General features: G+C 41.5%; 1 protein-coding gene across 1 annotated transcript in view; it reads left to right on the top strand.

Moving 5' to 3' along the window:
• LOC124777633 (neuropeptide-like 1) overlaps nt 1-27,010 on the top strand; it is a 427,641-nt gene extending 400,631 nt beyond the window's left edge. Inside the window, exon 8 of the mRNA XM_047253106.1 lies at nt 25,770-27,010. Within this exon, the coding sequence (XP_047109062.1) occupies nt 25,770-25,818 (49 nt within the window). The 3' untranslated portion in view covers nt 25,819-27,010. The remainder of the gene's footprint in view (nt 1-25,769) is intronic.
• The last annotated feature ends 433 nt before the right edge of the window (nt 27,011-27,443 follow it).

The following is a 27,443-nucleotide window of genomic DNA, read 5'->3' as shown; positions in this document are numbered from 1 at the left end:
ACTGAGGATGTGAGTATTCTTCAAACGGTAAAAAAACTGCGAATTGTCAGGCAGAAAATAACGTACTTACTTAGTTCTAGAAATTTAACATTATTACTGATATGCACACATTTCACATTTCTGTGCCAAGTTTAATTTATATTCGTACAATAGGGAGTTAAAAAGATGATTTTTTTAATAAAGCAAATATGACTAAATAGTTTTTACTTAACGTTTCGATTTGGTAGTAAATAAACAATGCAAATAAAAGGAAAAAGGTTGCTGACAGCGAGAATCGAACTAGTGACTTTACAATTACAAAACTTACACGCTATGCGCTCAGCTTCCTTTAAAAAAAATAGGCCAAATGTGTATTTAAAGAATTGGATTCATTCTAATAGCTGAGTGTAATTTCTTATGGTGCAAGCTTTTTGCAATTCATAGTACGAACAACTCATTGCTTTCATTGAAACTGAAATTGATAGTCCCTATAGAGAATCGCGCTCCCTTCCCCTTGTTTGTCAGTGCTCTAACCGCAGTTGATAAAATGCACAAATTTTATCACCTGTGTGCATTTTATCAACTATGTACCTTTCAACAACTGGACTTTTATCAATATAAAAGACGTGTGGAGTACCTTTTACGCTTTGACTTCAAGAAAAGCAACAAGGCAGTCCATATAATAAGATGACGGCAGCATAAGCACAAGACCAGAGCTCTAACCGATTAACCGGTGAGCTATATGGTTTTTTCCCTAAGTCCTCCATTGCGCTGAAATACACATACAATTAACGACAACGTTGTATAGACTTTGATGCAAATGTTATCAAGAAATCCTTCAAAATTATTTACATTAAGCAGCAAGGAGTTTAAAAACAATTTCAAATAATTGTGAGAATGTAAATACACATTTTATATCTTCAAAACTATATTTTAACTGTATAAACTTCTTCTCGCTTCTTGCGGGAAATATTCTCTGTGCTTTACACATAAATTAGAGAAATTAAATAGCAGAATTGCAGCAGTTGCTACGGAATCTTAAAATAAGAGTTTCATGAGAGTTACAATAAAATGGGCGTCTTACATTTCGTTCAAATTTTGTCGTAACAAGATCTCTGCTAAAATGATCGAAATCTTCTGTACTTGGCAACGCTGGAAAATCTTCATTTTTTTACAGGCGATTTTTTCTAGTTTTTTTCGGACGTGCGTTGTATTTGGAGGTGTAAAACAACCGTAGGCTATTGTATACTATCATAAGTAAGCGCAGACAACATTAGTTTTCCTAGTAGCATTGAGCAGTTAAGATCGTAACCACGTTACCTGTCCGTTAAGTGAGTTGCATACCTATCGGGCGTTACCTGATTTCTATCGTCAGAAACGGCGAACCATCTAGAAACTGGGTGAGTGCATGTAAATGGTAGAATAATCTACGGAACATTTTTATTCTGCGTAGTTATCCTCCTATCTCTTATTTAAAAACAAACAGTACATACAGAAAAATTGAAATTGTCAATTTTTAATTCCAGTTTTACTCGAAAATGGATTTGTTATGTGAAAGAGAGGGATGTTGTAGTAAAAATAAAAAAATACAGTTTTGTTATACAGTTGTAGAAACCGCCAAGTCCTGAAAGAGGTAATTAAAAAAAAAAGAAATCAAAGCAAAACAAAACACATCAAACACGGTCTCAATATTTCGTTGAGATCATATAAAAAATGTTTCTGGTATTCATAAAGAACGGTATTATTTATCAACAACAACAGGACACTCCTACCTCTGAACGTTCTGTTGAATACAAAGTAACAACAATAATTATATAGATTTTTTTGTATTTGTGCATATAAACTGTACTTGCGTCAGAAGTAATTGCTTTGGTTACATAAAAGCGCAGAAGTTAGCGATAAACTAGTTTTTATTACTTATAAAAACCAATTTATACTTTCTAAAAATATACAATACCCAATAGGCTAATACTGAACGATTTGCGGTTTAAATTATGCGTAATACAAACCAAAAAACAAACAGAAATTGTCGGCTCAGCTTCTCACTCACACATTCAATCGTTTCTTTCCTTATCAATGCCAGCAATACTACCAGTAATCCTACCATTTACTACGTCACTAATCTGGAATTTTGTGGTAAGTTCCTGTGGGACCAAAATGCTTACACACTACTTAATCTAACTTAAACTAAATGACGCTAAATACAACGCATACACACATGCTCGAGGGAGGACTCGAACCACAAACGAGGGGAGCCGGGCGGACATTGGCAAGGTGCCCAAGACCGCGCGGCTACCCCGCGCGGCATGATTTATTTGTTGTGCGAAAACTACCGAAGCTTAGTTTTGGTGGAGCATAACATAAGTTGTACAGCTTTATGGAACTGGCGTCGAGGAACTGGCGTTCAAATGCTATAAAGTGTAATGTAAATTGAAGAGTGAAGAGCCGTCCGTAATGTGTCACTGTGAGACACAGCACGGCACAGTCAATGCCGGTACGGCTCTTACTAGTCGGACAGTCTCAAGTCTGTTACCCACGCAGCTGAGACCCTCTCGCCATCAAGCTAGGGCGATGCATACGTGGGCAAGTGCAGCCGTCTTCCGGGAGTGCGGAAATTCAACAAGTTGGTCTCCGTATCGCCCACTGTCAGAGTGTGCACAGTAGCAACTCACTTTTACTGCCTTCACGAAGAAACTATTTACAAAAGTGCGTCAGAATTCAGAAAGCTTTCCATATCGCAGGCATTATGCAGGGTACTGGTTGACATTCTTCAATAATACATACCAAACAATCTGCCGTTTCAACTGTAGAAATCTCCAACCTGCATGGGACAACAGTCTTTAGATCCTCTTGGAGATATACTGCAACCCCTCCTCCCTCTAACGAAGGCAAAGCTATTGTTGTTAGTTACTACCTAGAGGTAGCACAAAACCTGTATACCTCCATAGATACCTCTGCGTCAATGTCGCACCTCTGTGTCGTAGCCACAGTTTCAAACTCAACATGGACGGCGTAACCAGTATTCTGTATCATTCCTATCGATTAGTATATAATATTTACTCGAGAAGCGGGATGCAACAGATAACCTGTTTTCCAGCAGTACTTTATACAGTTTAAGTGGTGTATTAAATAAATCGGTAACATGGCATTCGGTAATTAAGTGTCTACTTCTTTCATTGGCGTTGCTGGTCACAGTCCTTAATTGTTTTTATATCCACCTACTTTTCGACGTCTGATTGGTTCTATGTTCCCCAAGTCGATCCCAACAGCTCTCTAGCTGTTCTGTAATTGTGCCCAGCAGAGATATTTGGAAGAAAATTTGTAAGGGCGTTGATTCTGTGGTGTTAGCAATGGCTTTGGGGGATATTTCGGTAATTTAAGGTTTCACACGTTTCGTGCCGCGTCAATTATAATGTGGCTAGTCGTACAGTAGTAAAGTAGAACGATGAACCATCGTTACAAACCTACGAGCAGTTAAAAACGCTAGAATGTATTGGATGTTACTTGGACTGAGTTCAAGGTGGGGGGTGGACTTCATTTACACAGTAAACCAAACGGTAGCCATCTTTACATTCGACATTAATAGCCCTCATATTGAAATAACCCCATATGTTGGAATAACTCGTACTTTTGCTGGAGTCTCGGAGAAGACAGGGTGGGGAGTCGATGCCTGAGTTCGCCCAAGCAGCGATTTGTCAATGCATGAGTCACTAAATGCCGCTTTTAGCAACTGAAGATGACCATTGTGCCCGAAACCTGTTACGATTGTGTCATAAAAAACTGATTGTGTCAAGGAAGAAAGAAAAATTTACAGGGATATGTCTTCTGCGCAACTAGTTATGGCGTAATAGGTCTTTCATTCGAGGAAATTGTAACTGGTATTTTTCCAAGCTTAATATTTTCAAATGATTGTGGAATTCTCAAGTCATCGAGGATAAAATTAATGTTAACCGTACTTGATAGTATGTTATTATTAAGAGTGGGCGCTGTACTAAATACCAGCTTCCAAGAACTGGAAATGAGAGAAGCAAATAACAGAGATTTTCACTTGTTTTACGCGGTAAAGTTGGTAACAGTTGGGTAAGTATACACTCTCTACACAGGGGGATTCTGTATGTACTGTTTTGTTTTAGAAGCTTTTAGGTGAAAGCGACATCAGATCTGTGACTTCATTAAGATTCCATATTTAGCACAACGTTGTATACCTAAAACGGAAGCAGTATACGCGACTAGAAGCCTATTTAATTGGTGAATTAATTGTGTTTAAACTACAAATTATTGCTGGGCCGATGACTGACTGTCGAGTCAACGTCTGACACCGCCCTGCTCTTCTGTTTCCTGTACTCTCATTCACTAATAACATATAGGTCATGTTAGTAGACCACTTTCATTGGTCAGCGCTTGCAAACAAGCTGCACGTCAATCTCACGACGTCAATGTTACTCCAAACACTCGCTGACGGATGTGCAAGACTCTGAAAATCAAATAAAACAGTTGATCTACAGATACGCACCATAACACAAATTTTCGGTGAAAAATCGAAATGATACCCAACGAAACTAGCCCTACAAGGTAAAAGAACACAAAGAGGCCTCTGCGCTCCATGTTATGATGTTCGCCATTCATTGACATGGATACTAGTGACGAAACTCTTTTTTCCCTTCTCAAATCTACGCCACCATCCACCAGCGATGAATGGTGCACGTGTATGTACTCGACGTAATTATGTTGTAAGAATATTTTAAAAATTGGCTGCATCTACAGCAGGCTTATTCCGTGACTATAAATGACATGCTTTCACGCAAGTGGCACGCATATATGGGTGACTGAGTTTTCTAAGCGTTGTTGAAACTGTTTTTCGCATTATCATCACAATAAAAATCTGTACGAGTATTGAAATCTGGGCAACGGAGGCCCAGTTTATTCGCACCGTGTGCAATCTGCATTTCGCCGAAGTATTTATTTGTTGTGTGGAGCCATTATAGTCGAATTACATCTGGGAAAACCAGTATCGTTCTTACAAGGCGAGGTCATATCGTTCCAATCAAGGATTTACTTCAAACTGTAGACTTTTGGTAGTCCATTAGAACAACATTAATGTGCAAGTAATAAGGCGTACTACTTAGGCGATTTCGAGAAAATCGCAACAGAAAGTTTACGCGTCAATGATAAGTCGGTGCGTTGGACCTTGAGTACGAGCTGGCGGCGGTCACGTCGTTACCGTTCAAACTCCGTAGCAGGTGGATCGCTCATTGATTGACAACGAGCGAGAAGTTATTACTGGTGAAGGTAGTATTAAAATACATTCAATGATACATCACCAATTTTTGGCAACGATATTTATGAAAATTTTGCGTTACGCATGGTTTGCGTCCAAACTGTTGTAAGAAAGAGAAATCTTATGAAATGTCAAAGAGCTTTGTTTTTCCTTAGAAACTCTGAAGATCCCTTGTACATCGGGGAAAACTACGCTTATTCGATGTAGTAGACGCCGTTTTAATTTATGTTTTCCGTGTCTGTATGAAAAACATCATCGTGCAACTTGTAATGTCAAAAGCACATCCGACCATTAATCGTACATTACCCCCATATTCTTGCACATTGTGACTCATTGTATAACTGAATAATGTTATTTATACCTTTATTTATAGATGTTTGGCTTGGGCTTTCCAAACCTGTCTCTGATCCTTGAAACCTTTGTCTGCAGACCAAAGCGTGCAGGTGCAAAGCAGTTCTCGGTAACTTACCCGATAGCAGGTAGAAAGGTTTTCGGAAATCACGATAGGCATACATGCATTTGGTCGTTTTCCTGTCGGTAATTATAAACATAATACTTGTTGTGATAATAAAAATTAACGAACAAGCAAATGACATTGGGAATTCGGTAAAAGTTCATCCAAATACGGTTGTCTTTACATCATATTACCTTTGAAATGTAATATGTTCAAATATGTGTGAATTTCTAAGGGTCCAAACTGCTGACGTCATCGGCCCCTATACTTAAACACTACTTAAACTAACTTACGTTAAGGATAACACATACACGCATGCCCGAGGAAGGACTCGAACCTCCGGCGGGAGGGGCCACGCAATCCGTGACATGGCGTCTCAAACCAAGCAGCCACTCCGCACGGCAATGTAATATGTATGAAATATGACCAGTGGTGAAAAACTATGAATTAAGACGAAAAGCATGAGTGGGATACGGTCCAGTGAGCGACCGATTACGGAGCTTGAACGTTAACCACACGACAGCCTCCACCTCGGGTTCAGCTCAGAAACGCAACGCACCGATTCATCACTAAAGAGTAATGCTTCTCTTGAGATTTTCTCGAAATCGCCCAAGTAGTATGCCTTAACTTTTGCGCATTATGTTGTTCTAATCTACCACTAAAAGTTACAAAGTTTGAAGTAAATCCGTAATCCGAACGTCGAACGTGGTGGCCTCCCTGTTATTTCTTATCTTGAGTCTCCATTACCATCAGATCGGCTCTCGAAAATTGTGTTTCGTAACACCTTCAACAAGATTCACATTCTGTTCAAAATAGACAGCAAAAATTGCCAATACGTCCATCGAAATACACGCATTACCGATAACCATCTGGTTGAAGTGACTGCCACATATCCGTAGTTCCCCATGCGGCCTGCTTGACTGGCCGGAAATCAGGTGCAGCAGATAGCATCGCTTGTGACGGAGCCGCTAAAGTTACGATTTCCATGGTTTTTGCCATTGGCGCATCTTCATCCATCAATGGCAAAAACATAACACTAAGAACTGGGGAACTGGGTGATACCGTATTAAATAAACGTGACCGTTGGTAAAGTTTTTATTGTCGTTTGTATGACGTGCTGGCACAATATTCCGGCAAACGACCACGTTCACCATCAAAAGTTGCGCTAATGGACTGACTGCCGAAGGAAAAGGGGAGGTTTTATCGACATACTCCCTCCCAATTCCTTCCCGCGGCTTTTCTGTCCGCGTTTCGTGCTCTGGACAGTGTCCAGCACGCCTTGGTCTGCAGCGTGCGCGTTTGTATTCAGGCTGTACCAGAAAACTTCAGTGTTGTTGCCATCTGCGTCAGTTTGAATGCGCGTTTACAGGTTGCGGCTGTAGCCGTGTTTGACTAGCCTATCCCTGTAGTGCCAAGTCTTTGCCAGAACCTTTGCTCTGTTCTAATACTTCCTGTGCTATTCCATGATACAATGCTCTATGACAGCAGATTTGCTTGCCTGCAGTAATCGAGTATTTCCGCTATTTCAAGGAAATTTTCCTGATAGAGTAACCCAGGGTATCGAACCGTTGCCTTCCAAAGTGGCAGGATGTTTCGTCGCGCTCATACGTCACTGCAGAGTGGAACGTTTATTCTGAAAGTGTGTCCCTTGTCTGTGACAATAAGCCACTTTTGTTTTCACACGATTGCCCTAAAATCACATCACACACAAAGCTGAACCATTTCACAGTTTCTTCTATAGTATCATCGCCAATGTTTTGGTTTACATTGTTTTTCACAACGTTTCTATCCGTCTCTGTTTTTTTGTTTATGCTTAAAAGAAAATCCCGCGTTCAACAGGTTCTTATTTTTTATGTAAAGCAATATCATTTTTACTTCTACGTTTAACCTTCCTTTCTTCAATGTAAGTTCTTTTTGCAAATGTTTCAAAATTTTTGCTGCTTTCTCTTGGCCGTTGACGATGTATCTTTTACTTTTTTTGATCAGCTTTTTATTTTTTAAGTGGTATGTATTTAGAGCCTTCTTTCATGGACCAGGTGATGAACTTCTTACATTTGCGATGGCTTTTTACCTGTCTTATTACATCTGAAAGGATCTCTGTTATCAATAATATCCTAGTGCATTCTGTTCCTATTCGCTGACACTGAACTACTGCCAATCTTTTTGTAATTTAACAGACCTCTATTGAGTAATATTTAAAGCGCTAACTTTCAGAATAAGCAGGTCAGCCAAGTCTCTATAGAACAGTGGTTCCCAACGTGGCGATAATTACTCCTTGGGGGAGGGGGGAAATGAAATTTTCTGAACGGTAAAAGCAAAATGGTTCAGTTGTGTTTCGGTCACGAAACTAAATTATTTTCAAATAATCATTACTAATATCACTATTATGTAAGACTGTAGTCCTGCTTTCATAAGTTACCAGTAATTACGTTTCTTCTAACTGACACTTAAGTATGACACACGTACTTTGAACCATGCATCTACGACAGTAAAATTGAGTCATGTAAGCCACATATGCTTAACTGCCTCATGAAAATGCTTTATCTGAGTTCTAGGTATCTCCCGATATGGGCTAGACATTGTTTCATTATTCACTTCGCAACAGATAAACGAACTAATTGAAAGCACAACACAACAGTAACTACTTAATGGGTAGTACATTGCAGTAGATTCCACACAGTTTTATTATTATTATTGTTACTGTTATTATTAGTGTCAGTGGTCAGACAGAAAGCATTAGCAACCTGAAGTCAGCCAGTTTCTGTCAGGTCAGAGGTAAGCAGTCCATCAGTCCAGTGATCTACGAACAATAAATCTAGCGCACACATCTTAGCTTGGTTGAATTTTAATGTACATATAGGCTGTGGGCGAAGGAAGCATTGCTAGGGAAAGGAGTGGTGCAGCGAAACCGTGTTTTGTAACAAGTATCTACCCTCACTATGGACAGTTAGCTTTCTTTTCTGAGAAGTAGTTATAGGTAACACTCGCGATGCACTGAGAACTGCTTCATCATTCTACAAAAAAGATCGTTAGAAATAAGCAGCGCTCTTTATCTCTTTGACTCATTAGTTCGTGATTTAACACAACACCTAAAAAATTAAATGTCCTTTATCTTTTGTCACTTCAAAAATAAAAGTGATCAAAGAAAATTATTTTACATTCTAATGTTTAGCTAGCTGCAAATGTTGATGACGATGGGTAGAGGATTGTTGCTAGCTAATATCTGATTACAGTCCGGGGTAACGGTCACAGAAATTTTGAGAATTTCTGGTATAGGAAAACCAAGCTGGATTAACTACTGTTCATTTGTTACATCAACCAGCCAGACAACGGTTTTTAGGCATGTGCTGCACCTGTTTGCTGGTATGCCAGACTGGTTGCCAGTCAACCACTGAGAAACACATCACACAAACGATAAAACAACGAAAGCACATTGAACATAGTTCACGTGGTCAACAAACACGTAAATAATCATTCATAACCTTAAATAAAGGTATCATTTTATTTTCTGGGCACCTAAACATACACTCTAATTTCTGAGTAAAGGATATATAAACAGCGAAAAGGTGACAGTTCTTAAAATTACTTTACCAAGATAAAAATTATTCTTGGTTTTCCATGCTACAAAAGTGGCCCAGAACAAGAAGAGATGCGACACCGTTCGATTCGGTGCTACTACTGATATTCTAAGTTTATCATTCCAAATCTGGTCCGCAGTCAGGAGGCGACAGAGTTTATTCTCTTAGCCCGTAGCTGTCGTGGTGCACGGACGGTGGAGGATACGCCACAAGGCACGGCGGAATCCGTAAAGGCAGGGCAGAGGGATCCCTCGGGATGTACGGGGAATCCCTCAGGACGCAGCGACTCCCCGAGGCGGGTAGATCTAGGCTCAGCAGACACGCCTGACGCCAGACATCTGGCGCCAGCGACTGACGCTGGTTGTCTCAGAGGCTCTGGCCGCCAAACTTTCTACACGTTAGAGCTAACCGTGACGCCTGGCATTACGCCGGCATTATTTGTTCAAAGTTCGACACTCTGCATCACAGACCCGCGTGGGGTGATGGATTAGTAGACACTCGACTTTTATTACGGAAGATCGGCATTTAGATTCAACTATGTACACAACAATTTCGATTTATCCAAATAATTTCAGTCGAATTTCGTAATTGTTTCTTCCAATATAGCATAGCAGTTTTTTTCCAACGTCTATATCCAGCTGAGCTAGTGTTTTCTGGAAAAAGACATTAAACCTCAATTCTCTTCTTTTGTCATTGTAATTGCTAACAACACTATTTCGTATCTTCAGTGAGAGTGTGTTACACCACACACTGCTATTTTGTTGATAAATAGTTCCGCAACCTGTATAGAACATGCTACAGCCAACGCATTCGAGATAAAAGCGATTTTGTAGAATAGCTATGTGTTTAGTATTCCACTTGATGTTATATGCATAGCGACAATGGTTGAAATAGCTTACGGTAACATAAATTTGTGACAGCTTTTATCTGGTCTCTTGTAAGATTACGTTTTCTTTTTTCTTTTTGAATGGGACAGCTAAGGACCATGTTTCAATTTCAACTCCATATTTGTTTTTTCTTTTCCTTCCTTTTAGTACTCTTTCATCTGTTCACTCTTTTTTTCTTCCTGTGTTTTGACAATTTCAGATTAGTGCTATTTCACTCTCTTACCTTGGCATCCTTCCATATTCAATAACGTTTCCCTATACAATTCCGTCGGTTGTTTCTTCAGTTTTTTATATTTTTTCTAATTTCTTTAACTTTGTGGATCCAACATGTTGGTGACCTTTTATTGCACAAATCTTTGATGACATTTTTAGTTGATCTACTGCCTCACATTCGATATAAACGTCTAAAAATCACGAATTATTTTTCTCGAAGCTTTTGATGTATTTTTTATCTTTCGAAATATTTCATTGCTACTTCGTTACTTCCAATCTTCCACGGTTTTTCGTGGGTGTAATATTTTCCTGATGATTTATCCTTATACTACTTTTAATTTATATGCTACACATACACATCCATATAGACATTCTGAATCACTACTGTATTGTTATGTCTTATATTTGCGTATTTGGGCAGTCATTTTTATTCTGAATTTCTTTAGTTGTAACACACCCCCTCTCCGTTTTATTTATTTATTTATTTTACGCGTCTAGTTCCGTAGGACCAAATCGAAGAGCAAATCTTCAAGGTCATGGAACGTGTCAGTACATGAAATTACAACATACAGGTAATGTTCATGAACACAAAAAGAACAAGCGATAAGCTTAAATAAATACAATCAACAATACCGCATAGGAATCAGCTTAATTTTTCAAGGAACTCCTTGACAGAGTAGAAGGAATGACGCATGAGGACACTCTTCAGTTTAGGTTTGAAAGCGCGTGTATTACAGCTAAGATTTTTTAATTCTTGTGATATCTTATTGAAAATAGATGCAGCAGTATACCGCACACCTTTCTGCACAAGAGCCAAAGAAGTGCGATCCAAATGCAGGATGGATTTCTGCCTAGTATTAACTGAGTGAAAGCTGCTAATTCTTGGGAATAAGCTCCTTTCTTCTATAACAGTTTTTCAAAAACATTTTCTTACATTATTTCTCCAGAATATTTAAAGTCTTCAGTGTCTTTATTTGACTAGCACATTTTTTCAGATATTTCGGCGCGTTTTTAACGTTGGTTAAATTTTTTTCCACAGAAATACTTAAAACCGTCCTACTGCCTGCTTCTAAAAGACTGATTAGTGTTACAGCAGATGTTGTATTCTCAGAAAGTATGGCAATGTCACCTGCAAATGCATGACTGTTTATCCCAGTGTTTTTTCTTCTTGTCGCCCTTATTGGTGAAAATATATATATATATATATATATATATATATATATATATATATATATATATATATATATATTTTCCATTACAAATTATCGCTGTTTTTTTTGGATCACAGTTACAAAGAATTGGGGAATGGCAGTCACCTTCCCGTATACCTGTGTTTATTTCGAAGGAGTGAGACATTTCTCTCATAAATTTCACTTTAGATACCGTGTCTGCATGTATTTCGCGAATTAGATTTGCTGATTTAGACTCTATACTAAATTTGATTATTTTACCTTTAGTCTCTCTGTCAACAGAATCAAAGGCCTTTTTGAAATCAACGGACATTACTAAAATAAATTTTGAATTCAGTGGTCTGTGAGAAATGATTGACTTCAGATAAAATATTTGTCCAGAACATGGTCTGCTCTTCCTGAAACTATCTTGGTATTCACCTGAATGACTACCCAGTGTTGTTTCTATTCTGTCTACTAGAATCCTACATAAAGTCTTATGTGCAAGTGATAGTTAAGAAACTCCTCTGTAACTGTTAACGTCCAGTTTATTGGCTTTCTTTTGTCAAGGATGTATTAAGGCTATCTTCCACTCTCCTTCAAAAGTTGATTTAGCTCGTTTTTTCTTCTCTACCTTTACTGTTGGTTAAGGTTTCAATTACTTCTTCAATAATTTCTTCGAGACTCATGGTTAGTTCTTCTTCGAGATTTTCATGAGTATTTGAGAATTGGTGCGGCACAGTCAAGAAGCTACATGCAATGTATTAGCAGTTGTGAATATGGACAACCATCAGCTGCATAATGGAATGAAAACAAAGAAAATTTTGTGCCGGACGGGGACTCGTAACCGCATGCATGCTCGAAGGAACATTTCATCGTACTCCTGAGCAACACAGGCTCTACAGTATCGCTGTCAAGAAGCTGATCAATATATTTACATCGGACCATGAACTATAAAAATGAAAACCTTACAATACAGTCTCCGTTCCTATGCCTACTTGTGGTTTATTTATATTCTTTTATTCTGTAAACAATAGTGTTGGACTGCATACGACTTACATAAGCTATCAGTAAGCAAGATCCGTCATGACAAAGCTTTATGATAAATACACAACGACAACTGAAGAGCCAGTGGATGGTAGTGCTCGTAACTACCATCAGCCACTTATAATTTGATGACATTTTGAAACTTCATAACTAATAATCAAAGATTCAGCCACTGTATATGAACTATCTTCGTAAAATGCGATATCTGTACTGGCGCTACATGCATATTTTCGAATGCCACAGATAAAGGGGTGCACACAGGGCCGTTGTTATTGTAGGAACATGCACTCAAAGATAATGAAGCCGATTCTCATTCATTTTCGTTTACCAAAGCGTAGGCCCATTTTCCTGTTGACACCATACAGAAATTATTCAAATTTAGGTTTACCTTTTCAAAAGTACCATTAAATATTATCAAGACTCACTGTCGACGATGGCACGCAAACGGAACGTCCTGTTAAACTTAAAGAATGAAAAAGAGTACATATGTTAGAGGGGAAAATACCGATGTATTTCCTATAACGGATACCTTCTATAGAACTCGTCTATTACAGATTGAAGTGTTAGGAGCTCTTCCTCGTAATACTGTCTTTGTATGAGGTAATAACTTCAGCAATCCGTTGAAGTATTGACCCTTGCTTAGCTCCGTGATGCTTGAAGTCGTATGTGCAATTCCTTTGTTTTATTCTTATTCAGCGTTTAAAGCACTGAATAACATTGTGATGCTCCTTTCGGGGTGTAATCGGAAATTGAAATCTATTCCCTGTTGACTTCGTTCCTGTATCATCGGAGATAAAATTTCTTATTTAAGTTATTGTAGTTGGTTATCCACAGAAGTTGCCCTGCAGTTCATCTCTTCCAAAGACTCTCTACAGGGTGGTCTGAAAATGTCTGAAAAGCTTCTGTGGGTGTTGCAGAGTAACTGGTGCTGATAAATAATTATTAAGATAAACATTCGATGCGGTGCGCCGTTTCCGAGTTAATTGACATTAAAGTCAGCCAATCAGACCGTTGCGCTCGCAAATTCAAGCGGATCCAGAGACAATGTTGCCAAAAGTGTTATTCGTGTAGTTTACTAAAACCGAACACGAGAGCGATACAGAAATTGATGTGTGACAGCAGTAAGGACCGACCCCGACCCAAAGGTTCAGCAGTCTGGTGCATTATCATCTACGCTATGAGGACAACTGCCACTAGCTGTATCTGGAGGGCCGCTTTAACATGTAAGCGCAACCATCTGATTGGCTGACTTCAGTGCTAAGAAACTCGGAGACGGCGCTGCGTATCGAGTTTTTTTCTTAATAATATTTCTCAGCACAACCTGCTCTGCAACACCCATACGACCTTTTCAGACTGTTTCTGACTGTCCTGTGGAGAGTCTTTGGAAGAGAAAGAAAGGGAGCAATCAGTTCTTATCCTTTACAGACATTAACACAAACATAAAATACATATACCTTGCTATTGATACGGGGAACTGCCCAAGCGGGAGTAATACGAGTGTCGTAGTCCATGTTTTGTGACGCAACGAAAGCAATGTGAGTCGAAAATTGATCTCGTAAGGACGCTACGCACGCCCCAATTTATCGACCAACCGGCGAACAAACTGTGCATGTGTAGACTTTTTGGGCTACCGAGACATCGATATTTCTTGGGAGGCAGTCGTCTGGTTTTGTCCAGCCGACAGCTGATCCCTCAGCCACATATCCAACAAGTTGAGCCATGTGTAGCGCGGTCGTGCCAACGGGCAGACGTAAATTCGTCTGCTGTCAGTGGTGGGGAAACAAAGACTGTTCGAATATGGGTAACGTGACTTTGATGACAGAGTTCTTAGAGAAGTCTGAAGACTGCAGATGTTTGTGAGACACGTCGTGTGAGGAGTATAGCTACAGAGATGCAAGGAATTAAGCACTTGCTTCATTGCTGAAAGTGTTTACAAAATATATCTGAGCGTCAAGCTATATGTTATGAAGAGTAAAGAACTGAATTCTGTTTACAGTTCCAATAGCTGCTAAATGCGTCACTTCCTGTATAAATTTTGCTGTATTTATTACACCTATGCTACAAGTATTTGCAGGTATTTTTATTTCAGCATTGCGGAACACAATTAAAAGCTCACTTTTACGAAACCTCATAATTCCCACACATTGTCAAGCTTAAGTTTGAAATCTGACTCGGTGTATACAACCTTCCACTGTAATGTGCTAAAGCCTCCTGCGATGTCGCCCTCTGGCTCGACGACGCTACAAACCGCATGCGAAAAGAAGGCCGCAGTCAAGATGTTCATGTGACTTGTAAAGTGGATTAATGATGTCACGTTGGCAACAAATTTCACCAAAATTCTGCCCAATGCCATGACGTGTCACACGATCGGAAGGTCATCACACCCTCTCTTACCCACAATTCATCCATTCTTTTGACGCCTCTGCGATGGAGGTCAGAACCGCGACGCTCTGCTATGAAGTCACGCGGTTTTATGAGTGACCGAAAAAAACGTTCCAGCCTCATCGCCGGTCAGAATCGCCACGAGAAGGGGTGCAACGGGTTGCATAAAGAACGTCAATGGAACTACCCATTTCCCTGGGGCGTTGATTCCTACACATTCAAGGTCCAAAACGACGGCTCGCAGTGCGATGAGCAGCAGGAAGACGTTCTTGACAACCTGTGAGACTGCTAACGGTCCCATGCATTTCAGCCCTTCTCTGAGGACTTTCTGCGTCTGCATCCTTATCGAACGTGATCGCACCCGTTTGGAGAGCAGCGCGGCCGTAATTTTTGCTCTCGTGTACACGTTGGAACCACTAGAGACCGTTGAAAACCATTCGACGGAATTTGAACATGATCCGAAATTAGTTAAGGGTGTTATGCTTTTTCAGCGCTCCTATTTTGAGTCCTCCTATAGTGTGATCATGTAAGGGTGGGGGGGGGGGGGGGGAGGGGAGAGAGGGGAGGAGGGATGTGACAGTGACATACACGTGAATAAAACGGCAAATAGTCCTTCTGAGACCCCAAAATTCGGCAAAATCCTCGGTTGCACCCGCCCACCTTTATTAAAACTGCATCTTTACAGGCAGAAACTGTGACGGAACCCTAGATGCTTGCAGGCTGGCAACCGTTTCGTCACTCTTCAATTCCGGATAGCCTACTATCAGGCGCAAGAGCACCAGTGTAGCCCCGAAAGAGCAGCAGCGACACCTTCCTGCAGATGCCTGGCACTCTCATCACGGTTTCTGTCTGCACAGGTTAATTTTTAACGTCCTCAACAATGGCGGGTGGGTGCCACTAAGAATGTGCATGTGGCTTTAGGAAGACCATTTGCCAGTTTGCTGCTTCGGATAATGTTCACGTTTCATGGAATGGTGTTCAACAGTCCAAAAAAGCTATACTACAGAGCAAAACTTGGGGTCGCACTGCTCTCCAAAGGGATCAGATCACATTTAATGGCATGCAGCACCACAATGTTCACAGGGAAGGGCTGAAAGGCCGAGGGTGTAAGCAGTGTCAAAGGTGTCCCTCATCGTACTGTGAACAGTCGTTTTCGACTGCGAATGTGTGGGAATCTCTGGCCCAGAGAAAGAAGTGGTTTCAAATGACAGCCCATCCTGAGCGGAGACGTGTCTGGAATGTTTTCCTCAGTCACTCATAAAGCTCCGTGATTTTCAACGCTCTGCGTCACGGTTCCATCGCAGGGGCGTCAAAAGAAGGGGTCAAATGTGTGTAAGAGAGGGTGCGATGACCTTCGGATCGTGTGACATGTCCACGGTGGCATTGAGCAGAATTTTGGTAAAATTTGGTGCCAGTGCGACATCATTAATCCACCTTACACTCACATGAATTTCTGAGCTGTGGTCTTTTTCCGCATGTGTCGACACCTTGCGGTTTGAATCACCGTCGAGGCCCAAGGGTGACATCACAGGGCTCCACGCTTTTACGTCATTACAGAGGAAGGCTTTACATACCTTTGAGCTAAATTTCAAAGCTAAGCGTCGCAATAGATGGGAATAATGGGATTTCGAAAAAGTGATCCTTCAATTTTACTGCATGGTGTGATTTGAAGCGAGTTCAGCGGCGTGGGATATCACAACGTAATAATAAATAAAATGAGTTTCTTATACTTGTAGGCAACACCTAAATATTAAATATATAAATAAGTACATAAGACATACACAAACTTAAAACCACCTGCAAATACCGTTATAGGTTTCATGAATAGTTTTACACAGTAACCTGGAGATAAAACTGCACTGAAATGGAGCTCTTAATCAGTTCCGGCAGTAGCTAGAGATCTTCACAAAATTAAGGGCCTCTCCTCACTGCTTACAGCTCTCATCACAGAGATATCGTTCCTCAGAAGTGGTTTGGTGAGGACTAGCAACTCAGAAAAGCATTTGTTGTCCATTCTTAAATAATTGCGGAAACCATGGATATCTGTAGCCTTTCGTATTTGTTGTCAGTCACGGCAAAAATTTCTAGGATATTAGACCGCATCGTATTCCTCCTCAAATTTCTTCTTCACAATCGACTTTTCGACCCCTCTGATGTGATTTCTTCAGGATCTTGTGGCATTATCCATTAACTGACAGGCAACCGAAAACACCAGAAGATCCCAGTAGATGGGTCGAAAATTCGATTGTGAGGAAGAAATTTGGAGAGGAATATGATGCGGCCTAACAACCTAGACGCTTTTATCTTCAGTTTCATAAATCATCGTACCCCTGCTAAATCATCAACAAAGCGCATGTGAATTTTTTCCTTAGAAGAAACCACTTCTACGCACACAGATTTCTCTCGCCATGTTCCTCCCGCCCTTTTCTGTCTCGTCATTTCTGAAACACCAAAGCTTGTTCCATTTCTTGAGTCTTTTTTATGCCAAGCAGTGTCTCGAGGAACGCAGTCTCAACCAATAAACGCAACGTAAAGAACACAGCGGCAGCGTGATCGCTGAGTGCCATTGGTCGAGCCTTGTAGAGGCTGCCACCAAGTTGGTCGGTCGGCCGATAAATCGGTGAGTGTACAGGGCTGCCACGTCCAAGTTAATTTCGGACAGCATTTTAACGACAGTGAACCATGAGCTGCCTCCTTTGTAACGTCCTAAGAATTTACAGGGAGCAGAAGCCTTCTTTAGTTATTTATGGCAGTTGAGTAAAACCTAGTGGGTTGTTTTCATACTTGGAAGCGTTCAGGATTTCAAAGAAGAATTGTTTAAACGGCTCAACCCTTTTTTCGCATGTACACATTACAGTGTCTTTACTCTTGTGGCTCGCCGGCCTTACAGTCTGCATTGCAGCAAGCCGTTCTGATTATTCTAAAACTATTGGTTTCTAGATACCAGAGACAAGTATTGTTCCATGACTCACCCGGCTTACTTATAGAGAATACGTACGTTCCATTCTATCCCCTTAATTACTCAGCTCTGTCAGAGAGAGGTACTGCACTATAGCTCATTCTCTTTCTGTAACCCGTTCAGGGTGTCCAAGAGGAATGATCGCTATTCTGACGTGTGACAGGAACGCTCGTTTCAAGCAAGAAAGTTCGAGTGGACCTACACTGTGTTCCCAATGTTTCCGAGGCAGAACAAATTCAATGTACATTCCTTTTAGGGCTAGTGACGCGCATTTTTTTGTCTTACCAACCCAACCTCTTGACGTGTTACTCTAGCCGAACCTGTCTCTTTGCTTTCAACTTCTTTGCTCGGGATAGCTTTCTGCCATTGAACTACCTTGTTGAACGTACTGTTGTCCATGGTGTGTTGTGATTGAAGAAGTGCGAGGGACTGAGAATGTATCAGAAAGATGCATCGCTTAACAGCGTTTGTACACACGCCGGCTAAAATGCCACACATGTACCAGGATTATGCAGATATGGTGGATGTTTGCGGCTTCGGTGACGGTAGTGCTCCTGCTGCTGTTGAATAATGCCGTGGCCCCTTTCCGACAAGCAAACTTCCTGTTCATAGAATGTTTACTAAGGTTTCCAGCATATTGCGTGAAATAGGTATTCTTTCAAGTTCTCATTTTTCTTCTGGGCGCGTAGTTCATCAGCTTGTGCAAGAATAGCAAACCTTGGTCGTCATCGTGCAGCCTAGTCCTACTACCAGAACACGCGATTCTTTATCCGTATCAGCGTCCTACAAACATGTCTATGGCGTACAAAATGGCTCTGAGCACTATGCGACTTAACTTCTAAGGTCAGCAGTCGCCTAGAACTTAGAACTAATTAAACCCAACTAACCTAAGGACATCACACACATCCATGCCTGAGGCAGGATTCGAACCTGCGAGCGTAGCGGTCGCTCGGTTCTACACTGTAGCGCCCAGAACCGCACGGCCACTCCGGCCGGCTATGGCGTACATTACATGCTGAAAACTTGTACCCATTCCACACACACTATCTTCATATTGTTGATGAAGAATACTCAGAATTGGAGAACACTCAGTGTAATGTCGTTTATTGAAACTGAACTACACTTCTCGAAATATCACTATATACACACAAAGAAAACAAATAACTATTCATTAAGATCGTCGGTGAGGTCCGTCGGAGCTGGTCCTAGCTCGGCGAGGAACTGGCTGTACTGCTGCTGCGCTGGCCTTATAAAGCCGGCGGAGGTCGGCGGAGTACTCCAACTTTCCCTGTGTCTGTGAGGCGACCTCTGCAGAAAAGGGTCCGCATTAGTCTCTAGCAAGTTCTGTTTGTTTGGAAGAATTGTTTTCCTCTTGGTTGCACCTGCAAGTGCTTGTGTATGTTATATGGTACACAGGGGTGTCTTGAGTGTAGTGTGCCTGGCAGGGGCCGTCTGTGGTAGACGTAACAGTTGACGCTGCCACGCAGCTTGAATTTTGTGACAGGTTAAATGACAATCATCATTTGTTCCCATTAATTCTATTCACTCATGGAGCCACGTTTACATGGATTGGAATCAAGAAAAGGGTAATAATCATCTGTGGTCGTAGGATCCACACGCGACAACAGAAACCAATTTCCAAGTTCGTTTTTCGATCAACGTTTGGTGCGGCATCATTAGTAATATGTTTATAGCTCCAACCATTTTAGAAGAACGAATGACGAGACAGTATTACTTCAGTTTTTTGAAAATTTGTTTTCTAAACACCCTGAGGACATTCCTTTGGCTACGGGGACTGCAATGTACTTCCAAAATCATGCATCCCTTTCACATTTTATCAGTCGTGTGAGGAAACATCTCAGGCGTACTTATCCTAATCATGGACTGGTCGTGATACTACAGTCAACTGGTTACTAAGACCACTACAACTTACGCCATTAGAGTTTAGTTTATAGGCTTGGATGCGATCTGAGGTGCAAAATCGAAAGGTGAATCCGCGAGAAGAGCTGCTTGGTAGCATTATGGACACTGCCGTCCTCATTAGGAAATGTGAAGAGGCTCTCAGACAAGAAACACAGCATCTTCCCTCAAGAGAGCACAAATGCATTTAACTTGACGGAGGGATATTTTAACATTTATTGTGAACCGTATAATAGCTGTAATGTGACCTGTACGATAATGCTTAGAGGTAAAAGAGTTGAAATACGTATTTTTCAATGATACTTTAACTATAACTCACGTTGTAATATTTGCTAATTGTTGTAGATGCGCACATGTGTTAACCTGACAATTTATTGAATACTCCATGTACAGTAAAAGGGTTCTGTCTCTGAAACCAGAGGGTTAGGGCACATATCCACATGCAGTTTTTTTGTTTTTTTTTCTTTTCTTTTCTTGCTTCAAATGATCGTTCTTGTTACATCCCTCAGTACTGACCATTCCTCTCAAGCACAATCATGTCACTAGTAGAGAGAAGAGTAGATTGCTCTTCTGTTATCTATCCTCACGCGAATTAGCTGCTCACCGAAGTGGAATATAATCTTTCTCGCAGATTACTTACTGTCATATACTAGTCAGTACTGTAACGTCGAAGTTTCACTGCTGCACTTGGAATATGTCGCCCGTCAGGCGGTCCAACAACCATGGATGACTGTCTGGGATGCTATTTTATTGCTTAGCGGGACCCCTTTGATTGTCATACGCGGTACCCTTACGGCACAGAGGTATGTCGATGATTCCAACTCTGACTGCTTCTGGAATGTGATGGATACCATACTACTGCTCCTACAATCTACAACAAAAAAAGCGACGCCCCACATAGGAATTGTCCGAATGAGACGGAAATCCACAGGAATTATGTACGTGACAGACATAAAAATGATTACAATTTCAGTAAAATCGGATGATTTATTCAACAGAAAGAGCTTCGTAAAGTGAGCAAATCAACAACGCGTTGGTCCAGATCTGGCTCTTACGCAAGCAGTTATTCGGTTTGGCCTTGATTGACAGAGTTGTTGGATGTCCTCATGTGGAACATCGTGCCAAATTCTGTCCTACTGCCACGTTAGATTGTCGTAATCCCGAGATGGTTAGAGTGCCCTGCTCATAATTCTCCTAACGTTCTCAGCTGGGGAGGGATCCGACGACCTTGCTGGCCAAAGTAAGGTTTGGCTAGCACGAAGACGAGTAGCAGCAAGAGCAACAAAACGGGGCGTAGCATATCCTCGAATACTGCTGTGCTGTAAGGGTGCCGCGGATGACATCCAAAGGGGACCTGCTAGGAAAACAAATGACGCCCTAAGCCCTCACTCCTGAAGTCGGGCCATATGGCGAGCGACAGTGAGGATGGTATCCCACCGCTGTCTGTGGTGTCTCCAGACACGTCTTCGCTGATCTTTGGGACTCAGTTCGAAGCGAGACACATCACTAAAGACAATTCTCCTCCAGCCAAATGATATTCCAGATCATTTTTGTTGCCCTTCATGGCAAGCCAATCTTGGCTTACATTTCAACAAGATAATGCCCTCCCGCACACTATAAGTTTCTACTGATTTTCTTCCTGCTTGCTAAACCCTACCTTGCACAGAAAGTCACCATATCCGTCCCCTCTTGAGAATGTTTGAAGCATTATGCGCATGGCTCCCCAACCAGCCCGGGAGTTCGACGATCTAACACAACAATTGGACAGAACGTGGCACAGTATCCCCCAGGAGAACATATAACATGTCTGTCAGTCAAAGCCAAGCCGCATCATTGCTTGCGTGAGGGCCACAGCCTGTTATTGACTCGCTCAATTCGTGAAGCTCTTTCTCTTGAATAAAGCATCCAATTTTTTCTGAAACTATAATCATTTGTTCTTCTGTACATGTACTTCATGTCTACCGATTTCTGTCCCATTCGGATAATTGCTTCGTGGGGAGTGTTTTTTTTAATTTTTTTGGTGTGTGTTTATAGCACAGCAGCGAGTATTATTTCCGTGTTCGCAGGGTGTCTTACCACGTACCTTCCACTTCTGTGCTTCATATGCCGTCCGTTCTGCTGTTATCTAGAGCAGGGGTTCCCAACAAAATTTTCTCGAGGACCCCCTCATCGAGCATGATTGGTACCTTGTCTTATCACAGTATCAAGTACCTAAAAAAACCAAATTAAGAGTCTTTTTATAAGTTTTCTATTTTTGGTACTTACAAGGGAACCTCCCCATCGCACCCCCCTCAGATTTAGTTATAAGTTGGCACAGTGGATAGGCCTTGAAAAACTGAACACAGATCAATCGAGAAAACAGGAAGAAGTTGTGTGGAACTGTAAAAAAATAAGCAAAATATACAAACTGAGTAGTCCATGCGCAAGATAGGCAACATCAAGGACAGCGTCAGCTCACGAGCGCCGTGGTCCCGCGGTTAGCGTTAGCAGCTGCGGAACGAGAGGTCCTTGGTTCAAGTCTTCCGTCGAGTGAAAAGTTTACTTTCTTTATTTTCGCAAAGTTATGATCTTTCCGTTCGTTCATTGACGTCTCTGTTCACTGTAATAAGTTAAGTGTCTGTGTTTTGCGACCGCACCGCAAAACGTTCTATTAGAAGACGAAAGGACGTGCCTCTCCAATGGGAACCGAAAACATTTAATCGCAATGTCATAGGTCAACCGATTCCCCCACAGAAAAACATTTCTGATATATTCTATACGACACTGGTGACAGCATGTGCGTCACATGACAGGAATATGTTGTCGACCCATCTAACTTGTACACTTGACGAGTGGGTAAAAAGATTCTTCTACCTTGCCCGATTTAGGTTTTCTTGTGGATGTGATAATCACTCCCAAAAAAGTGATGAAAACGTAAGAGTTTGTCACATAAACTGCAACAAATGAATGCAACAGTTTCACAGTCGCACAGTTTTCCCTGTGCTCTGTCAAAACATATGTTTTTAACGTTTTCAAATTTTTCCGTGTGTAGACAGTCAAATCCTGCATATGTCCAAGTAAATATGAACATGTTCTGGAATTTTGGAGATGGAAGTTGATTATGTGTGAGTGCCTGAACTTTGATAATTGTCTGAAAATAAAAAATTAAAATTTTCGCTCCAGGGAAGATTTGAACCAACAACCTCTTGTTCCGCAGCTGCTCACGCTAACCACGGGACCACGGCGTTCCTGAGATTATTTTTTCCTCGAAGTTGCTTATCATGCCCATGGACTACTCAGTTTGTATATTTTGTTTATTTTTTTCTTAGTTCCACATAATTTCTTCCTGTTTTCTCGATTTATCTGTGTACAGTTTTTCAAGGCCTATCCACTGTGCCAATCTGAGGGGATGCGATGGGGAGGTTCCCTTGTTAGAAAAAAAATTGTCATATTCATTACTGAAAAAATATTGAGCTTAAAACTTTTTCATAGCCATCATTGAAATTGTTAAATTTTTGATTATTGCTCAAAATCTTTGTCTTCAAATTTGGATGTTTAGTATAACAAACGCCTTAAAAAAATAAAAATTGAGTATGAACTGAAAATGACAAGAAAACACTAAAACTGAGTGTATTGGTCTTTCAAGTGTACTACATTAGAGATTGCATTGAGTAACCATGTGTGAAAAATAAGAAAACACTAATTTCACACAAGATATTATTTATTTGAAAAAAATACAGTTGTAACAGAGTACTCCATCAGTATACAGTTAGTTTTAATTTTCAGTTCTTAATGAGATGAGTTCAATCTGACCTTTGAGTCCATTATTTCTGAAATATTAGGTTCCAAATTTGAAAATTTCACTCTGAAATCCTACCACATGTCGAGCCGATTCTGGTGGCATCCAGCAGAATTACACTCCTGGAAATGGAAAAAAGAACACATTGACACCGGTGTGTCAGACCCACCATACTTGCTCCGGACACTGCGAGAGGGCTGTACAAGCAATGATCACACGCACGGCACAGGGACACACCAGGACCCGCGGTGTTGGCCGTCGAATGGCGCTAGCTGCGCAGCATTTGTGCACCGCCGCCGTCAGTGTCAGCCAGTTTGCCGTGGCATACGGAGCTCCATCGCAGTCTTTAACACTGGTAGCATGCCGCGACAGCGTGGACGTGAACCGTATGTGCAGTTGACGGACTTTGAGCGAGGGCGTATAGTGGGCATGCGGGAGGCCGGGTGGACGTACCGCCGAATTGGTCAACATGTGGGGCGTGAGGTCTCCACAGTACATCGATGTTGTCGCCAGTGGTCGGCGGAAGGTGCACGTGCCCGTCGACCTGGGACCGGACCGCAGCGACGCACGGATGCACGCCAAGACCGTAGGATCCTACGCAGTGCCGTAGGGGACCGCACCGCCACTTCCCACCAAATTAGGGACACTGTTGCTCCTGGGGTATCGGCGAGGACCATTCGCAACCGTCTCCATGAAGCTGGGCTACGGTCCTGCACACCGTTAGGCCGTCTTCCGCTCACGCCCCAACATCGTGCAGCCCGCCTCCAGTGGTGTCGCGGCAGGCGTGAATGGAGGGACAAATGGAGACGTGTCGTCTTCAGCGATGAGAGTCGCTTCTGCCTTGGTGCCAATGATGGTCGTATGCGTGTTTGGTGCCGTGCAGGTGAGCGCCACAATCAGGACTGCATACGACCGAGGCACACAGGGCCAACACCCGGCATCATGGTGTGGGGAGCGATCTCCTACACTGGCCGTACACCACTGGTGATCGTCGAGGTGACACTGAATAGTGCACGGTACATCCAAACCGTCATCAAACCCATCGTTCTACCATTCCTAGACCGGCAATGGAACTTGCTGTTCCAACAGGACAATGCACTTCCGCATGTATCCTGTGCCACCCAACGTGCTCTAGAAGGTGTAAGTCAACTACCCTGGCCAGCAAGATCTCCGGATCTGTCCCCCATTGAGCATGTTTGGGAGTGGATGAAGCGTCGTCTCACGCGGTCTGCACGTCCAGCACGAACGCTGGTCCAACTGAGGCGCCAGGTGGAAATGGCATGGCAAGCCGTTCCACAGGACTACATCCAGCATCTCTACGATCGTCTCCATGGGATAATAGCAGCCTGCATTGCTGCGAACGGTGGATATACACTATACTAGTGCCGACATTGTGCATGCTCTGTTGCCTGTGTCTATGTGCCTGTGGTTCTGTCAGTGTGATCATGTGATGTATCTGACCCCAGGAATGTGTCAATAAAGTTTCCCCTTCCTGGGACAATGAATTCACGGTGTTCTTATTTCAATTTCCAGGAGTGTATTTGCCTCTGTCTAATTCTAGTTTTGCGCTAGAGTGTACTAGTGTCAGTTGGCTCTAGGAAGACGCTAGACGCAGAAGTTAGCGTTCGCTAAAGCTCTGCTCATGCTGGAAGCGGCCAAAACAAAAAATCTGTTATCATATGAAATATATTTAATATATTTTTTATTCTAATAGCATCTCGCAGACCCCTCTGGGGTAGCTCGCGGACCCCTAGGGGTCCGCGGACCACCTGTTAGGAACCACTGATCTAGAGAGATGTTACCACAGTGCACTGACCTTCCTGCTGAGACCGTGGGCGCATCCCTGTCCGCAGTTCGTGTTGACACCATTATATTTGCTCACCTGAACTACTTACTGCTCATTAAGTGTACTGTGTATCGATGACGTACCTTCCTCGCGTCTGTAACGCGCATTCTGTTGAATTTCACATTAATAAAATTTGATAGCCATGTCAGGGCCCTGTTGTCAGGTCCCTGTCGTCTTCACACTGGAGGACAATTCCAAAACTTGTTTTTACGTGAGGAGGATGAAATTTGAGTGTGCCAGTGACGGTGTTGTCCAGTGTGGTGCTGTCGTGTTCCGCAGGTCGCATCCCGCAGATGGGCCGTGGCCGGCAGAGCTCCAGCGGGCCTAGAGACGGAGAGCGGCCGGGGACGCGCGCGCCGCCGCAGGCGCGCCTCATCTGAGGCTTGCTGCAACCCGCCACGCTTAACCCTACCCACGAGATACATGGCGTAGCTGATCCATGTTCCTCCCAACGCTGTTCGCTCTCTGCACTTCAACTCTGTCAACGTCGACGCGCAAATTTAATGACAAACAGGAATAGTTACTTGTTGTGCATTTAAGAATAACATCTATGTGTAAATTATTCTGTAGAAAAGTTTCACTTGTATCACAAATAAAAGTATTGCAGTCGAGATACTATACCTAAAATATGTGTATAACTTCCTGTAGAAACTGTCTGTAAAATTTACGTAAGTGTATATACAGAATTCTCTGATAAACTGCTGTGCTATGACATTAAATTCTGGAAATGTAATAAATCCTTGTGAAAAAAAATTTCTCGCAGAGAAACAAATGTGTAATGATAGGACACCATACTTGAAAGTATTTTCTTTAAATTAATGTTGTAGTCCTTAAAACAGAACAGAATGTGAAAAAATTCTAACTACATTCACATGCTGGAACGTTTGTTTACTCCCACTATCATGGGGCCAAAACGGTAGTTAAGTCCTGAACTGTACCATGTACACAGGCTTTCTAAACATGCTAAACATACGTTCTTCACTTCTCCTACATAATATTTATGTTAAGTCAACTTCAGAGCCAAATACTGATCACAAAAGCACTCTGATTTTGATTATAAATGGGAACTCCATCGTTTTATTTTCTTCCATAGTTCATATATGTAAACATAAAAAGATGCCATGCATTTTTTAAATGTATCTATTATGTTTTAGCTCCTTCATGTGCTTGCATACACGTAATCTACTCAGTGTTATTTATGACAATAATTCATGATACTTCATTTCAGAAAATTTGTGACAGTATTGTAAAGATGATGTGAATATAAATGACAATAAGCAAATCAGTCAGTCAGACATCTAAAAAATTGTATAACTTAATTAATTTTATATTTAGTACCAAGTTTTTCCGTCACCTGGATCAACTTTTAGAAGAAAGAGTATAGGTCCAGTATAACCCGTATCGAAGTAGTTTTGTGTGACGTTGCAAGAATACTTGCTGAGAATCTGTATATGTTTAGGTAGATTCGAATCGATGTCTGTAATATAAAACAGAAAGCATAAATAAATAAATAAATGTTACATGAAGTCTCCCTTTTACTGAAATCCTAATCAAACACCGCAGTTTCTGTTTAAGTCTATTCCTGGTTTTTAATATTTTGAGATACTTGTGTAAGTTTTCATTGATTAGGCTACAGAAACACTAGAATGAAACATGAGTGAGTTAGGAATACGAGAACAAAATACATTTTGATGTGCCTCTCAACATGGAAATTTCGATTCTTCTTCTACCACACGTACAAAATGACACATTACCTCAATGCTATTACGAGAAGCAACACAATATACCTCAATACTATTACGAGTAGCAACATAGTAAAATGTACAGGGTGTCCATAAAGTCCCTTTACAACTTCAAAATTTTTTACAACGGCAGTTGTTGAAAAACTTTAACAACATTTCTTTTATTATTGTCAGTGTTTATAAAAGTGTTTTTGATAGCACTTAATAGACC

The sequence above is a fragment of the Schistocerca piceifrons genome, chromosome 2, assembly GCF_021461385.2.
Source record: "Schistocerca piceifrons isolate TAMUIC-IGC-003096 chromosome 2, iqSchPice1.1, whole genome shotgun sequence".
In the NCBI taxonomy this organism is placed as follows: domain Eukaryota; kingdom Metazoa; phylum Arthropoda; class Insecta; order Orthoptera; family Acrididae; genus Schistocerca; species Schistocerca piceifrons.
Note: the sequence above shows the minus strand (reverse complement) of the source record. Positions and strands in the feature narration are given on the sequence as shown.